Source organism: Maudiozyma barnettii (genome assembly GCF_903064755.1).
Source record: "Maudiozyma barnettii strain CLIB 1767 genome assembly, contig: KABA2_01, whole genome shotgun sequence".
Taxonomy (NCBI): domain Eukaryota; kingdom Fungi; phylum Ascomycota; class Saccharomycetes; order Saccharomycetales; family Saccharomycetaceae; genus Maudiozyma; species Maudiozyma barnettii.
Genome location: NW_024545238.1, coordinates 1,750,364 through 1,767,461, shown reverse-complemented (window position 1 = coordinate 1,767,461; position 17,098 = coordinate 1,750,364). Strand labels below are relative to the sequence as shown.

At 31.3% G+C, this 17,098-nt stretch overlaps 6 protein-coding genes and 1 non-coding gene across 7 annotated transcripts; 5 read left to right on the top strand and 2 right to left on the bottom strand.

Moving 5' to 3' along the window:
* The first annotated feature begins 598 nt into the window (after nt 1–598).
* KABA2_01S16676 lies at nt 599–680 on the top strand. Its single transcript has one exon. It is a non-coding gene; the product is annotated as a tRNA-Ser (tRNA).
* Nucleotides 681–4,328: 3,648 nt separating this feature from the next.
* On the top strand, nt 4,329–5,168 carry CMS1 (Cms1p; the record flags this gene model as incomplete). The annotated part of the gene is made up of 1 exon (XM_041548673.1): nt 4,329–5,168. The coding sequence occupies one exon, from the start codon at nt 4,329–4,331 to the stop codon at nt 5,166–5,168; it is 840 nt and encodes a 279-aa protein (XP_041404607.1).
* Nucleotides 5,169–5,988: 820 nt separating this feature from the next.
* KABA2_01S16632 (uncharacterized protein) lies at nt 5,989–9,528 on the top strand (the record flags this gene model as incomplete). Its single annotated transcript, XM_041548672.1, has 1 exon — nt 5,989–9,528. The coding sequence occupies one exon, from the start codon at nt 5,989–5,991 to the stop codon at nt 9,526–9,528; it is 3,540 nt and encodes a 1,179-aa protein (XP_041404606.1).
* A 246-nt stretch (nt 9,529–9,774) lies between these two features.
* SNN1 (Snn1p) lies at nt 9,775–10,065 on the top strand (the record flags this gene model as incomplete). Its single annotated transcript, XM_041548671.1, has 1 exon — nt 9,775–10,065. The coding sequence occupies one exon, from the start codon at nt 9,775–9,777 to the stop codon at nt 10,063–10,065; it is 291 nt and encodes a 96-aa protein (XP_041404605.1).
* Nucleotides 10,066–10,568: 503 nt separating this feature from the next.
* On the bottom strand, nt 10,569–11,669 carry END3 (End3p; the record flags this gene model as incomplete). The annotated part of the gene is made up of 1 exon (XM_041548670.1): nt 10,569–11,669. The coding sequence occupies one exon, from the start codon at nt 11,667–11,669 to the stop codon at nt 10,569–10,571; it is 1,101 nt and encodes a 366-aa protein (XP_041404604.1).
* An 814-nt stretch (nt 11,670–12,483) lies between these two features.
* On the top strand, nt 12,484–14,160 carry SAL1 (Ca(2+)-binding ATP:ADP antiporter SAL1; the record flags this gene model as incomplete). The annotated part of the gene is made up of 1 exon (XM_041548669.1): nt 12,484–14,160. The coding sequence occupies one exon, from the start codon at nt 12,484–12,486 to the stop codon at nt 14,158–14,160; it is 1,677 nt and encodes a 558-aa protein (XP_041404603.1).
* Nucleotides 14,161–14,628: 468 nt separating this feature from the next.
* KABA2_01S16544 (exonuclease 1 family protein) lies at nt 14,629–15,867 on the bottom strand (the record flags this gene model as incomplete). Its single annotated transcript, XM_041548668.1, has 1 exon — nt 14,629–15,867. One exon carries the CDS (start codon nt 15,865–15,867, stop codon nt 14,629–14,631), a length of 1,239 nt encoding a protein of 412 aa, XP_041404602.1.
* Nucleotides 15,868–17,098: the final 1,231 nt, after the last annotated feature.

The following is a 17,098-nucleotide window of genomic DNA, read 5'->3' as shown; positions in this document are numbered from 1 at the left end:
TGTTGTGGGAATATTAAGTAGCGATACTTATTATGGTAACAATTCATGAACAGATAGAACATACAAGTATGTTCTATAGCAACTGTTCTAAAAGGATCACGTGGTCACTAATTATCACGTGACATGTATATTATAATATCGGAAAAACTATTAGAAGATATTTTTCCGATAACGCGCGATGCGCTTCAAGAAAACTTTTCCTGCGATGAGATGCCCATTGTACATTACTTCATTTATTAAAGAGATACTATCTCCTCGAGATATATCTGGGTATCTATCTATATATTTATAGGATTAGCTTGTATACTACTTTATGTAATAGATCAACGAATAGAAATTATACAAGCAATCTTTATAGAAATGACAATCGTTCCCAATTCTAATTCTATTAGGATCTACTCTCTTGCCAATCTACGTCAACATACATTGGGTCTATTGGAGCTACATTGTCCAACATTACTCTGTACAAAGATGAGAAGTTTAACAACAGCAACTCTGTTAACATAAATGTTGTTAATGGGAAACATAGAATAATATTACCCGGATATTATATTTTAGTAATATAATTAAATATTAAATAAATTTTCAAAAATTTTGAGGCAACTTGGCCGAGTGGTTAAGGCGAAAGATTAGAAATCTTTTGGGCTCTGCCCGCGCAGGTTCAAATCCTGCAGTTGTCGTTATTTTTTTGGAGGTATTCTCAAGGGTTTTTTTGGCATTGACAGTGAAAATATACACAACAACGATGTTTGAGTGCGTTTTTGCCTTCTTTATGGGTCATATTTTTAATTAGAATACTATAAGTTTATAAATATACTGACTATCTTTGATATATTCATGTGTTAATGTAAATCTTAATTATGGAAATATATATATATATACGGTTCATTATTGTTTTATGTAGAAAATGTAATTAAACTACAGAATTTATTAAGACTAATTTTTAAAAAGCATTGATCTTTCAATACTTGATCAACAATAACTAGAAAAGTACATTGTATATATATTTATATAATATTGGTGATATTTCTTTACACCCTATCGGTTGCCCCATTGTTGGCGATAAAGAATACTTTAAAATGTCACTAATATAATAAAATTATTATATATACCACACATATTGAAGCACATTAAATATAAAATTGCATACAAATATTAGTTATTTTCTTAAAACCCATATAAAAAAAATTAACTGCAGGTCGAGTTAGAAGTTTTACTACCACTGGTTGGACCTGCAGTTGTAACATCAATTCATTTGTTCCTTAAATATAGGTCTTGGTGGGAGAGATGCTATACCAACCATAAATTTTTGAGAATAAAACCATTAATACCCACTTCATTGACCGCCTATCATAGAGTAGCTATCTTAAACGTCAGAAAATCAACCAAATAAAGTCTTTATCGAAGTCATGGATATATGCCGTATCTGGCCTTTGTATAGCCTACAACGAAATGATGATGATTATAGGCGACATTTTGGGAATAAATATTACATTATCAGGTACTATCAACCCTCTATTATATGGGATATATAAATATATAAAGATTTACGATCTACAGTTCGTTAGTAGAAATACTAGGTGAACATATCAAAAATAAGAATAAAGGAACAAATATTGATGAACATATCGTACACACTCTCCATACCCCTTTCATATAATTAACAGCACTCAATTAATACATTTAGGAGATACATCGTTACATTTTCGAATTTCCTTCGAAAATAATGGAAGGGATAAAAACCAATTTCATACTATTAAATAAAGTTGCTAAAAATGATGAAATTGATAAAACACGCTCAACTGACCTGTATATTCAGAGATTATAGCAAAATAATCGGTCAAAAATTAAGAGTCTTCATTACTCATTAAAAAAAATGAAGTAAAATCTAGAGAAGAATAGAATAAAAAGCTTGGACACGTAATGTTATCAGGAGGGAACATTTGTGACGCTAGTATTTTGTATTGATACCGACATAGGGTGGTTTTAGTTTGACCCCGATAGGTTGATTAAATAACTGAGAAACATTATAAAAGAAAATCATTATTAAAAGGCTTATAATCAAATTATTGACTCCTTCCTAAAGAAATCTAGTATTTAGTCCTTCGTTAGTATACAATTTAGGTGTGTGTATTAGTTGATAATCGAGGTTGGGGAGCTTCGGATACAAGATAATATAATTCATTCGTTAAAAGTTCGGGTAAATAAAATATTCCACCATTTCCAACAATGAACTTTTATAAACTCTACGAAATATCCTTGGAAATAGTATATACTTAAGAAATTCCTGTTATCACTTTCAAATTATTGTTTACAGAAAAAGTTAAATTTAACTTTTAGTACTCCACAACTAATTTAATAATTTTAGAAAACATTATAATTTCCCTCTCTAAAATAAATAAAATTTATTTCAAAGAATAACATGTGGACCACATGTATTAACAACCCTACGTTTTCTATCAAATTTAAATTCTAATTTATCGAAAATATCTAATATACAGGGAACAAACAACTTTCATATATACATTAAAAAAAATAATTAAAATGAAACATTGCAGAATTCCTTTATCTTTCATCATTTCAAATCTGATTTTAATTTAACACTTTTTCCTTGTCAAGAAGAAATTTATTTTCAAGAACGGCTCATCGATTATCTATTAATACCTTAAAAGAGATCATTTTGCTTTATAAATTTAAACTAAACTGATGCACATTACAAACGTTATGTACCGTATTCATCTTTTTTTGCTTCTTCTCTTCAAATTATTTGTTAAATATTACATCGCTAAAAATGTAAACAAAATCCCGAACAGATTTTTTCATATTTTTTTTAACCACCTGACGGACAAATATCCCGATCAGGCAGCGCGGAAGTTAGGCTTGACTAATAATATTATGCAATTAGCTAGAGTTTATAATTAGTTGCAAAAGCAATGTTCAGTATAATAAAATACATTTCCTATGTCTCAAAGTTACTTGAGTTATAGATCTAAATATAAGTAGATCAATAAATCAATAAATATTAAGTAATGATAATATATTCAATTATTATATATAAGTCTCTTATATGAACGTCGGCAAGCGAAACTTTTCACTTGCGTTTTTAGGTTTCCCAGAATATACCGACTTCTCAAATGTTAATACATCATCGTTTAGATTGACTCACCTGCATTAATTTAGAAAAATAGATTCTTGTTATACTTTAATATTTCTCTATTTGGTATACAATTTCGGTATGTTCCCTATTTTTGTTCACTTCTAAATTCAACCATTTAATCTATTTTCTCCAATTAGATTTAATTATCTAAAGTTCAAGTAACTATGGTTCCTGTCGATACTATCCAAAGCAGAAGATAAACAGGTTATTTTCTCCTTAATAACTTTGGCACACTCATTTCATCTTCTATTTTGGGATGTACCGACATTATTTCCGAAGTTGAATTTATCGAATTAGTTTCGAAAGGAATTAATAAAAGTTTTTCTGTGGCATCGAACATAGCAATATCCTATAGAGATGTTATGTGGTTATCAAATATTTTGGTTTCATATATGTGTTCTCCTATGATATTAGTGTCTATACGAACAACTGCAAACTATGTTAAGTCGACCATTTTGTTTAGTGCGGATATATAAAGTAACCATGAGATTCAGGTGAATGGGTCATAACATAATTTTGTTCGCCCTTGTAATGGATTTTAGTAGGGGCCTTAATGTTAACTATGACTGATTGCCCAAATGCCTCGATAGTGGAGACATCAAGTCCACAGAGATCCGGATCATTGCACATACAAAATAATAATTCTCTCAGTAATTATGACTGACAATTCGCATTTTATAAATATGTTTACTTTAATTACGTAACTAATATGAAAATACCAAGTTTTAGTCACGTAGTGTCATATTTACCAAGAATAAAATACTCTCCCCTCTCTCCGCCTCACTTCTCTTCTAAAAATTATCACATCTGATAATGAACTACGATAGAAGGGGTTATCACTGTTCCGATAGAGCAAGTCAGTAATGTAAGTTTCCTTGTAAACTACATTTGTTGTATAATCTAATAAACTAAACGTTGCGTAATTTTAGTAGTCTTAATCATTATATAACGTAGATTCTTCAGGTGATGTATGGGTGTTATTTCTACTACCCTGAAAATTTTCTAAAAATCTCAGAAAGGGAAGCGATGAGATGAGTTCCAACTAACATAAGCAAACATGATTGAAAAAAACACATTAGTGTAACAATAGTGATTAAAATTCATCTTAAAACGTATAAGATAAGGTGCATATCTCAAATAGCAAGTAGATATAACATACAATAACAGCAAAATGTCGAACCCTGACGATCTAGATGATGGACTAATATACGACTACAGTTCGAGCGGAGAACAAGCAGAAGAAGATGACAGTACAGTTATATTACCACAAGATGAACCAATGGAGAAAAATAATAATACTGAAAAGAAAAGAACTGCTGTAGACGTTAAGGACGAAAGTTCTATGTCAAAAAGACAAAAAAAATTAGCCAAAAGATCTAAATTTACAGAGAAAAAAAAAGAATTACGTGAATATGAAATTAGTAAGAAACAAAACCTTCCTAAATCTACACCTGAAGAAATATCAGAATATTTCACAACCTTAATTGGTGCAAAAAACCCTGATCTAAGTGCTTTGGAACTAGAAGAAAAATATTTAAAAAAGACTGACTTTCTTTCTACTGCAAGATATACAAATGAAAGAACATTAGAGAATTTCCCAGATTTTATAAAACAATTTTCCAAGGCACCAAAGACAATTGTTTTCTCATTAACTAATCTGCGTGTGGCCGATGTCTTTAGAACTTTAAATACAGAAAGACAATGCGTCAAGTTATTTGCTAAGAACAAATTAAAGGACGATCAAAAAACGATTGATATGGTATTTGACAGTAAAAATAAGAAATTTTCAAATATCAGATATTTTGTTTGTACTGCCACAAGATTAAATAAAATTATTGAATCTAGTGATGCATTTTTCCAAGGTAAAGATAAATTAGATATCATCCTTGACGCTAGTTTCCTAGACCCTAAAGAAAACACACTGTTGACAGCAGATGATGCGATTGTGTTAGCTAGTACATTAAGAACTTTATTGGATAAGAAAAGTTCTGTTAAAATCCTCTTATATTAGAGCCTTGCATTTTTAAGAAACAAAAGAATTAAATAAATATAATACCAAACATATTGTATACAAATAGGTAAAATACATGACCTATAATTTAACCAAATAACAACGACAAATCATATAGAAAACATTAGTTATTGAATAAAAAACTACAACCTTTTAATCAATATTCTATAAAATGATTAGCCTAAATAATTAAATTACTTTTGCATTCACAAATATATACTTATATATAACGCCTAATATAAAGTCCAATAAACAAGTTGAAATTGGGCAGTCTCAATTAAACGTATAGAATATGTCAAGGAACTATATAATGCAATGTTAGTTCCATCGTTACTTATTCCCGAACCCTCAATTGTTATTCGATCAATGAATTGGGAATGAGTTTTGCAAGTACATTCCAGGAGTAAAGTAAGTCGTTTAGAGTCATAACAAAACAGTGACATCAACATTTTAAGAAAGTCCAGCATCGATTGTCTCTTTTTTCCGTAATAGGCGTACGGTTGTATGCCGAGATGTAAATATGCACTGTCAATGGCAGCACCAACAACAACAAAAAAAAAAGGAAAGGGAAGGGAGAGGAATGTCATCCTCGAAAGGAACATAATACTATTCTTAAATAGGTCTTTGTCAACCTTTCTTTTATAAGCTTACATACTTATTTCTTTAAATAAACACAATAATATCTTATTTTATATTGCATTTGGGCACCAAAACAATTAATCAAGCTAAATTGGGTCATTAACGCCTTCAAAAAATTTCAAGATTTGAAACTCATCGAAGGGGAGGACAGACCAGCAAATGGGTAGATAGTTAACGAAATATGTCACCAAATAGAAACACTACAGAAAAAATGAGTATAAAAAGCAAGGATAATAAAAATGCAAAAAATAAGGAGGAGATGCTTAGTTCAGAAGAAACTCAAATGTCAAATTTGATGAGTGCTAACAAAGAGAAGAAACAGGTGAGTGCTAACAAAGACATAGCCCCAAGTCAGATAGTTATACCAGACGCTTCCTATGTCGGTTGGCAACAGATCAGTGGCTGGGAAGAAAATGATGCTTTAACTCCTGAAGATGAATTATTAGATTTAAATACAGAAACTATCCTAGATAATGTTATACCAGATAAATTTTATGGCGATTGGTATCATTTCGTAGGGATATTTGGTCTTGGAGGGAGTTTGTCCTTTTTTTTTGGTTATTTTAAATTTTCATTAGCTCCAGTCTTTATTATTATGGCATTATTGGGATTATATGCCAGAACAAACTCAAAAAAGTATAGACAGTCAATCAGAGATTTGATAGAGAAAGAATTTGCCGTTGATAAAATTGAGAATGACTACGAAACTTTAGAATGGTTAAATACATTTTTGGACACATACTGGCCTATAATCGAACCAACTGTATCACATGATATTGTTAGAGAAGTTAATAAGATACTATCTGATAATCCTGCTATTCCATCCTTCATTAAGAATTTATGGATTGACACATTCTCTTTGGGTGTTAAACCACCTCGTATTGAAAAGGTGAAAACGTTTTCAAACACATCCCCAGATGTAGCCATTATGGATTGGACTGTATCATTTACTCCTCATGACTTATCAGATATGGATATTAAGAAGCTTAAGAATTACGTTAATCAAGTGGTTATAGTTAAGGCAAAATTATTAGGCATAAAATTAGAGGTTGCAATTTCTGAGATTTCTTTCAAAGTAGATATTAGATTAAAATTTCAATTAATGCCCGACTTCCCACATATCGAAACCGTGAATATTCAATTATTAACAGTGCCCGAGATTGATTTTGTTGCTCGTTTATTTACAGACAGCATTTTTAGTTGGGAGTTACTTGCTATACCAGGTCTTTACACAATGGTTCAATTCCTAGCCAAAAAATACATGGGTCCAATTCTTTTACCACCCTTTTCACTACAATTGAACATTCCACAATTATTGAGTAAATCAAACTTATCGGTCGGTGTTTTAGAGATTGATGTTAAAAAAGCTACGAAATTAAGGCTACCTTCTTCAATGTTCTCTAGTAAGAATTTATATATTCAATTTAAAGTTAGTCACCAGAAATTAGCTAGAACAAAAGTGGCTACTGATTCTCAACATCCAGAATGGAACGAAAAGTTGTATATACTGCTTCCTTCATTTAATGAGCCACTTAATGTTTCCATTGTAAATGAACGTAAAAATATTAAGGATAAGTCTCTAGCATCATTTGATTTTGATTTAAACAAATTGAGCCATGATAATATACAGAAAAATCTGTCTCAAAAGTTTTTGAACAATTTAAAACCAGCTGGTGTCCTAGATTTCAATGCTAAATTCTATCCAGCAATCGAAAGAAAAACTTTGCCTGATGGTAGTGTCGAAGAATTGCCTGACTTGAATACAGGGTTGGCCAAGATTTGTATTAAAGCTTGCAGGGGTATTAATGATGACATAACTAAAAAAGTATCTGCCTATGCAGAATTGTACATTAATACAAAGTTAGAATTAACAACTTCTAAATGTACAAAGACGAATGTGCTCGAATGGAATGCGGAACACGAATTACTGGTTATGAACCGCCATACATCACGTTGCAAGATCATACTGAAAGACAGAAAAGGAAAAGAAATAGGATCAACTGTCCAATCTTTGAACGACCTAATTGATAGGCAGAACATTGAAAAAACCTGGATTCCATTGAAGGGTACTAAAATTGAAATTTGTGTATCAACCTTTTGGAAACCCGTTCAATTTGATGAGGAATCCAGTGCACTGATTTACAATGCACCAATTGGTACAGTTAGAATGTTTGTGAATAAAGCCACTTTTGTTGGCCAGCCAACGTCTAAAAATCCCTACATTAGGGTACTTGTTAATAATATCACAAAGGATAGAACCAGTGACGCTACCGATATAAAAAACTGCTCTTGGAACGAATCAATGTATGTTACTGTTTCGTCTCCAAATCAAAAAATTTCATTAGAATGTATGGAGGTGACAGATACTGGACATCACAGATCTGTTGGTAAATTTGATGTTCCTATTCAAGACATGTTCGATAAGGACGATTCGGATAGATATATTGAGAAGATCGAGGATAAAAAAAAAGTTGGAAAGCTTGTAAAAGCTAACGAGACTGTGGCGGAGTTGTCATATTATATATCATTTTATCCAACGTTACCAGTTTTGACAATTGATGAATTAAATGAACTAGACATTTTAAATGAAAGAAAGAAGAAACTAGAGGTTCTAAAATTAAAGAGTCTAGAGACTGGAGAATCAACTATAGATGAGAAAAAGCACATTGAAACTGAAGAATTAGAGATCAAGGATAGTGAGGATATGTATAGTAATAAAATGAAGTTAGATATTGACGAACTTTTACAATATAACTCTGGTGTTATAGCTATAACGGTACTGGACGGTGAAGTTTCACAACCAGGGTTATATGTTCAAACATATTTTGACGCTTCAGGACATTCCAGATATACCTCACCAAGGATTGCAATCAGAACCATACAAACTGGTTGGATCATGGATGCAATGATCAGTGAATTAGAATGGTCTGTTACGACATTCAGGGTTACTAAGTGGAGAAATTCTAATAAGGCAGATGACTGTATATGTGAACTTGCAATCCCTACGATTGAACTAGTGAAAAATTGTTATAAACAACCATCAATTGTGGCCTTAACAGGTAAATCTACTGCCAAACTTACTGTAAGAGTTTCATGGTTTCCAACAAATCCTACAAAATTGCCATTATCTGACCTAATTATAAATAGCGGTGATATGTCAATTACAGTTTCTTCAGCTGAAGATTTGGATGCAGGAGATAGTAACGGCCGTTCTGATCCTTATGTTAAACTTTACTTAAACAATGCTAAAGAACCATTCTTAGAAACTAGACACAAGAAGAGAACGAGATCTCCTACGTGGGACGAAACAGCTAATGTTGTAGTAAATAACAGAGTAAACGATCACCTCCATATTGATGTTTTAGACTTTGAAAGTTCAAATAAAAGTAAAATTCTGGGACAAGCTGTTGTGTCATTATCCGAAGTTGACCCAGATGAACCAACGACACTAGACATCCCGTTAGTAACTCCTTCTGGTAATGACTGTGGGGTTATCCATTTGGATTTTTCATTTTCTCCACGTTATACATTGAATGTTACTAAACAAACTATTAGAAATAATAACGGAGAAATTCCAGGTCTCGATTTTATCCCTGGTATCAAAGTGGGTACTACTGCTGTCAATGCAGGTGTGAGTACCCTAGGTGTCATCAGTAAGAGCTTTGGTGGTGGTAAGATGACATCTAGTAGAAGGACAAAAAAAATAGAAGAGGCAGATTAAAATAGATACTTTTAATCAAAGATATAATATTTTCCCTTTATCGTTTTATTAGACTTTTGGTATATACAAACATATATATACTTTTTATATTGCGCCATGGGAAGTGAAAAAAAATAAATAGTGTAACAATAATGTAAAGAAAAGGGATTTTAAGAACTCGTACAAATACTCTATAAAGAAGATACTTTGAGGATAAGTAAATAATCAACGGGGAGTAATATATCGATTAAATAAACAAAAGTTCCAATGCCTGATATCAAAGAGGGTGTCCACCAAGTAGAATTGAGTGTATTCACTTTGTTATCGGCTGATCTAGATGGCATTAATAGATCAGTTACCGAATTAAGAGAATCACAGACAATACTGATATTAAAACTAAGGAAAATTCGGGAATATCTTAAGAAGGAATATGAATTACTGTATGAAGCTGATGATCTTAACGAGGCGAATATAAAACTTACTAATTTAAAGAAAAGAATAGTATCACTTGATCAAAGATTCAAAACAATTCTACAAAAAACAAATTCCCTAGATTAGCTCTATGATTTCATTCAAGAATAATAAGAAAAAGACATTCTAATTATTCAAGAGAGCCACTAACGGGATTACTAACTTTTCTATATGATATAAGACTCTTCACAGTATTATATAATAATGCAAGCAAAAACGACACATATATACCATTTCAAGGATAATATGACAATACAAAACGTTAATTGACCCTTAGGTAATCATGGCGCTTGAAGAAAACAAATGTTGTGACAATGTATAATGAGGTAGATCATAATAATAACTTATTATAAAGTGGCTCTGTCCTTTTACGTCGGGGTTGGATATTTAATGTTCATTTATTAAATAATTATGTGTAGTATACAGATTTATGAGTAAGCGTTAAAAAAAAAGTCATTTAACATATTACATGGAATAATACATACATTCATTTATTCTCACCTATTATTAACTTTTATTCTCTTGAATTGTAATAACTTTATAATAGTAAAACGGTATTAAGTTCACAAATATGACATTATTAATTACATCTATTTCATTGATTGAATCTCTTGTTCTAAAGAGCCCAATTCTTTCTTTCTATCACTTAAAACATTCTGTAAAATAGAAACTTGTTGCTCGATATTTTCCAAATCATTTGTAATCGACCTCAAATTCACGGAGTTTGTAATGCCATTAGAAGGGTTCTTACTAGCAATGGCTTGCTTTTTTCTATAGCTCAATAAACCCTCGAATTGTTGCCTTAATAATCTAGCCTTTTCTGGTGTAACGTTTTCTATATCTAGGGAAGTAGTGGTTTGTACGTTTGAGCTTATTTGCTGTTGTTGGGATGACGACGTCGAAGAAGGTTGAGCTGTCCCCGGAACATTGTTTACTAGTACTTTATCGGTATTGGTAGATGAAACTGAAGGTTCTGTAATTCTCTTGACATCTGCCTGACTAGATTTCAAATCATATTGAATTTCTTGTTTGTTTACGATTTCGGCTAACGCTCTTGGTAGATCGGTTGGAATTTCTGAACCTACATCGTTACATTGTCTTAAAATATGGATGAAATATAATGCAGGGTCTTTATCTATTGAGGCCAAATTCTTAGGGTTAACAAGTTTCCAAGTCTTGTCATAATCACTAGAGCCTATATTAAAAAATTTAGATTTCAATACTAATGTCAGGGAAGGGAATGTAACAGTTCCATCAGTAGATCTGTTACATGACTCTAATATACTATTATATTCCTTCATGTCTTCTGGAGACATATACCAATCAACTTTTGGTGCTTCCTTCTTTGGAATATCAGCATTTTCTTCTTGTTTCAATTTCTTACGTTCTTTAACTAATTTAACTTTACTTCCTGGAACTAACCAATCTGGCAACTCATCTGGTACGCTTGCAATATTTTTATTAACCATATCAAAGATCAATCTCATACAAATTACAAACTCTTCAAAATCTAAATTGTCATCGTCATCAATATCTGCTAGAAACCATATCTTATTCAACACCGAAGAATCCTGCTTCGAGTTGTATAGAATCGGAAGAACCTGATCATGGGTAACTTTATTTTCAACCGGCTTCAAACCAGAAAAGATCTGCCAGTACTTCTTTATCTCGAACTGTTCTAATTTTGGCATTATTAATGTTTATATTATGTTTTTAGTTTACCTGGTTATTGTATTCACCAAATATACTTGTGGATAACGAAAGAAAAGACAAAAATAAAGATCACTTAAGAGACAGAAAACAGGTTTCTCACTATTAATTGCCCTTTCTTAGCTAATTATTGAATACAACAACCAATCTTAATAAAGATACAGCAAAAGAACAACGTCCACAACAGCAAGTAAATTGTTAACCAAGTTCATTAAATGTTGATGTAAAACAGTTATCAAGTTGGCTTGAATTTCACCAAAAGGGGTTTTCCCGCTTGTTTCGCCTTTGGTCTCTTTCTCCATTTCTCCATTACAAACGAAGCGCTCAATGAAAGAAATCAAATCACACGGAATGTCACTCTAGACGTCACCAAAATGTAGAATTGAAATATTTGTGATAATTGTTATTCTCAGTTCTTAATTGGGACAATTTTCGAGATGGGAAGAGAAGAGCCCTTTGTTTAAGTGAAAGAGAGACGATATAGGGAATAAAACAAAGAGATGGGGTGACAATTTTTAAAGATAGATTATTTTATACATCAGTGATACTTTGTCTTTATAATATTCTGGTCGTCGTCATTGAGATAGGAAAAAACATATATATATATTTATCAACTTTTCTTCATCGGTATAAGAGTCGAAACGACAATTGAACTCACTGTTTCACATGTCCATTATATAATAATAACAATACACCCATATCGATTATAATTTCTATTAATCAAAAACGCACACAAAAAAACTGAGTGAGTGTGATATAAATAAACCATTATAAAGGAATATCGTTATAGAGATAATGGGACGAAATAAAGATGGAGAGGATAAAATTACAAATACATTAGGACTTGATTGTGAGACTGCCAATGAAAGGGATTTACGATATAGGGCTCTCTTTCACGACCTAGACGTTTACGATGAAGGTAGATTGACAACAAGATCATTGAAAACAGCATTTCGTAGAAAAAACCATCCGTTAAGAGATAGTGACATTGCTATTCAAGAACTATTTAGATCAATGGATTCAAATCATGATAATGTAGTTGATTTTGATGATTTTAAGAAATTTGCCTTTTCTGCAGAGCATCAAATCGAAAAAGGTTTTAAAAAATTAGATTCTGATAATGATGGATACATTAAATTGGCCGATGTTAGTAAATATCTTTCTAAGTTGGAAAAGACTAACCATATAGTAATAGTTAACACTAGTCTAATTGGTAACGATATTGATGCAGAAGCAAACACCTGTAGAGCTGCCTCCCAAAGTAAAAAAAACACATTTGCATCGTTCGCCAAGTGGGCATTCAATCAAAAATATACAAATAAAGGAATCAATACTGATATGATCACCAATAATGATTCTGTTATTACTTATAACCAATGGCGAGATTTTTTATTTTTAATGCCAAGGAAAAGTGGATCAAGATTACACACTGCATTTTCTTACTATTATTTATTTAAAGAGGATGTCGATTTATCATCCGAAGGTGATATGACTCTAATAAATGAAATTTTCAGAGGGTTTGCATATTTTGTGGCAGGAGGTGTATCTGGTGTGATATCTCGTTCATGTACCGCTCCATTTGATAGAATTAAAGTGTTTTTAATTGCAAGAACAGATCTATCGTCAACTATTCTAAATTCTAAAGAGGATCTTTTGGCTAGGAATCCAAAAGCTAATGTAGATAAATTGAAGTCACCCATTGTAAAAGCTATCACATCATTATACAAACAAGGTGGTATTAAAGCCTTTTACGTTGGGAATGGTCTTAACACATTTAAAGTCTTTCCTGAAAGTTCTATCAAATTTGGAAGTTTTGAAATAATGAAAAAATTAATGACTAAAATTGAAGGTTGTAAGGATAAATCTGAACTTTCCAAACCTTCAACGTTTATAGCTGGTGGGTTGGCAGGTATGGCTGCTCAATTTTCTGTATACCCAATAGATACATTAAAGTTCCGTATTCAATGTGCTCCATTAGCAAATCTTCAGGACAAAAATATTCTAATAAATACAGCAAAACAAATGTATCGCGATGGTGGACCTCTAATATTTTATCGTGGATTAACTGCGGGACTTTTAGGTATGTTTCCATACGCTGCTTTAGACTTAGGTACATTCTCGATATTGAAAAAATGGCTAATCGTTAGAAAGGCAAAAGAAATGAATATTCCAGAGAAAGATGTCACATTGAGTAACTTAACGGTCATACCATTAGGTGCCTTTAGTGGTTCAGTTGGTGCATCTGTTGTCTATCCAATCAATTTACTGAGAACGAGATTACAAGCTCAAGGTACATATGCTCACCCTTATACATATACGGGTATCAGAGATGTGTTACAACAAACAATCAAGAGGGAAGGTTACCCAGGGTTATACAAGGGATTGATACCTACATTAGCGAAAGTATGTCCGGCTGTTTCTATTAGTTATTTATGTTATGAGAACATCAAACGAGTTGCCGAATTAGAGTAGATCAAATAAAAAAAGAAAACAATATCATTTTCAAATAAAGTTGGCGATGTTATTTTAACATATTCCATTCATTTCAATTAATCAATATCAATTTTGCATATTTATCATATACCCATCTTAATTTGTAAATTTATGGGAAATAGTACATGATATTATTAGTCAATATTCCACACAATATTATAAATTTAACAACAATGTTAATATTCTTTATTTTCTCGATTATCATGCTGTTCCTTGGATATCATTGCAGATAATAAACAACAACAACAAAGTTACAAACTTACCATCTCAAATTGAGAATATTGCTTTAATATATTTGCAAATTTCAATATTGATTGTAAACTACTTATTTATTCCCGTGTTTATATTATACCGATATATATATAAATATACACATATGTACATAATTAAATATTCCAAGAAAATAAAATAAAATAAAATAAAATAACAATACGCTTAATGAATAACTTAATTATATAATAGGGAAAGATTTCCTACGGGAGCCTTATTAAATATTGGATGTAATGGTAATGGGGATGCATATTTTTTCCATAGATTTGAATAATAAAATTGAATTGAACGTTGAGTTTTGCCACTTTCATTTATTAATTTTTCTCTACTAACTAATCTTGTATCGAAATTAGACGGATCCCTTTCACCAATACTTATTAACCTATGCATCTCATGATCAATATCATCATCATTTTTGATATATTCACGAGATCTTGTATACTTATTAATAACATTCCCAATACTACAATATAATATATCGGTTCTTTCTTGATTATTCAAGTGGTCAATTGGAATGTCATTCAAAGTTACAATTCTTTGTTGAGTTGGGGAAAATACTCTTTGGAATTGAAATGAATAATCTGCAAAATAATATTCTTTCAATAAAATGTCCGCATTATCTTTTGTTATTTTCCCTAATGTAATAAAATCTTCAAGAATTTCTTCAAATGATTTCCCAGATTGTGTAAACATGTATGCAAAAGTTAAACCGACATGATCCAACCCTCTAGTATAATCACAACCCGACAAACATACCATAAGTCGTAATTGTTTAGATGTCAGTTCACCAAGATTAAACAGTTCATCTAATTTATTAAAATCATTTCTTTCGATTTGTCTTGCTTCACCTCTATCGTTTAACTTTGTAATTAAATTTTTACAACCAAAAATTAGTAAATCAGAATCTTCAGAGATAATACCATCAACTAAACCTTCTTTCTCTAAATATACCATCTGTGAATCTGCTTCAAAAGGAGCTACAATATAATCTATATTTTCGGAACGACAATAATCTATAATACATTTAGCCATTTGTGACGTAACGTCTACGCTTTTCTTAAAACATTCTATAGCCTCAAGATGTTTCCCAGTCTCCCATAACGATACACCTCTCTGTTTATTTATATTTCTTCTTTCTAATCTACATGATTCAATTCCTTCTTTAACGTTTATCTTGGCACCATCAAATACAAAATATGGTTTAATATTATATCTTTTTAACATATCGATCCTTTTTATAAAATATTTTAGATATGCATTTGTATTTAAATTCATTACCAATTCGTAGGAACAACCGATCGTAGCTTTATGAAGCCATGAATAACCATCAATTGCCAATCTTTGAGAATATAATTGATCTAGAGTGATATGTTTCTGAATTGGTTTCAATTTGGTTAATAATCCAGTGACACCCATAGTTTCAACAAAATGTAAAATGCAAATGGAGAAGAACAGAAATGTGTTAATATAATTGATCGTAGTCGTATGTGAGTTTAACCAAACGTATTATTGCAATATACTAGTAATCTTTTATAGAACATAATACTACAATATAATTTTCTTCGGAGAAATTGTTCCCATGAAATGACAAGGTTATTATGTTAAAAGACTTATTTATATTTGAAAGATTAGTTAGTATTTAAGTTGCGAAATGACACTATCACTTCACCCCTTGATGAAAAAAAAAATCATAAAAAACAAGGTGTTACACATATTGTGGAATCCATAAGCCTAAACGTCTCGGATCATTCGTCGAATCAGAATACATTAACGATGACTTCCACCAGATACGTATTAAATTTGGATATTTGTTTTGTTTTCTTGTTTGTTTACATTTTCTTTCAAGAATGGAGGGAGACGCGAAATTATTACTAAGAAATTAACGAACGCCAAAAAATATTTGAAGAAGAAAAATTCCGAAAACCAAAAAAAGAGCGACAATTTTCTCCGAAGAAAAAGCTGGAGGGAACAGTCCTCGTTGCCATGGAAACATGATATAAGGGTGTGTGATAATAATAATAATAAGAAGAAGAAGAAGAATAGAGTATATTATAATGGGCGTGGGTGTAATATGTTTTCCATAAATGGTAGTTCAAAAAACACAAACAAACGATGGTTGATATTTACTGGAAGCTCATGTACTTATTCTTCTTTTTCTTCTTTCCCTCTTCTTTATTATATTTTAATCTATCAATCTCGAAATAGATGATTTGATCCCCCACACAACTCAAATATGCGCATCCTCCTTTTCCTTCATATATCAAAAGTTGACTATCAAGTTTAATAAACTTAAAGTTACACTGTTAATTAAAGAACTTACTCCAACCTTCATCATATTGAATTTCATTCATTTCTAATTTCTTGCTTCATAAATAAAAACAGTACGCGTTTCTTATTTGTATGGTGCGATCACTATTCGCGTTATTAATTATTGAAGAAAAAATAAGTTTACAGCACACAAAATATTAAGCATTGAGATGGTTCATATACTGCGATATAGCATCTAATAAATATCAGTATTTTAAATCTTGATAACTTAATCTAAATATCGTGAGGATAAGTTAACCGAAAGTTAACCAAACCTATCATCAAATCATCAAGTCATTCTTTATTTCCAGAACTTGTGAACTTATATACAACGGAGAAA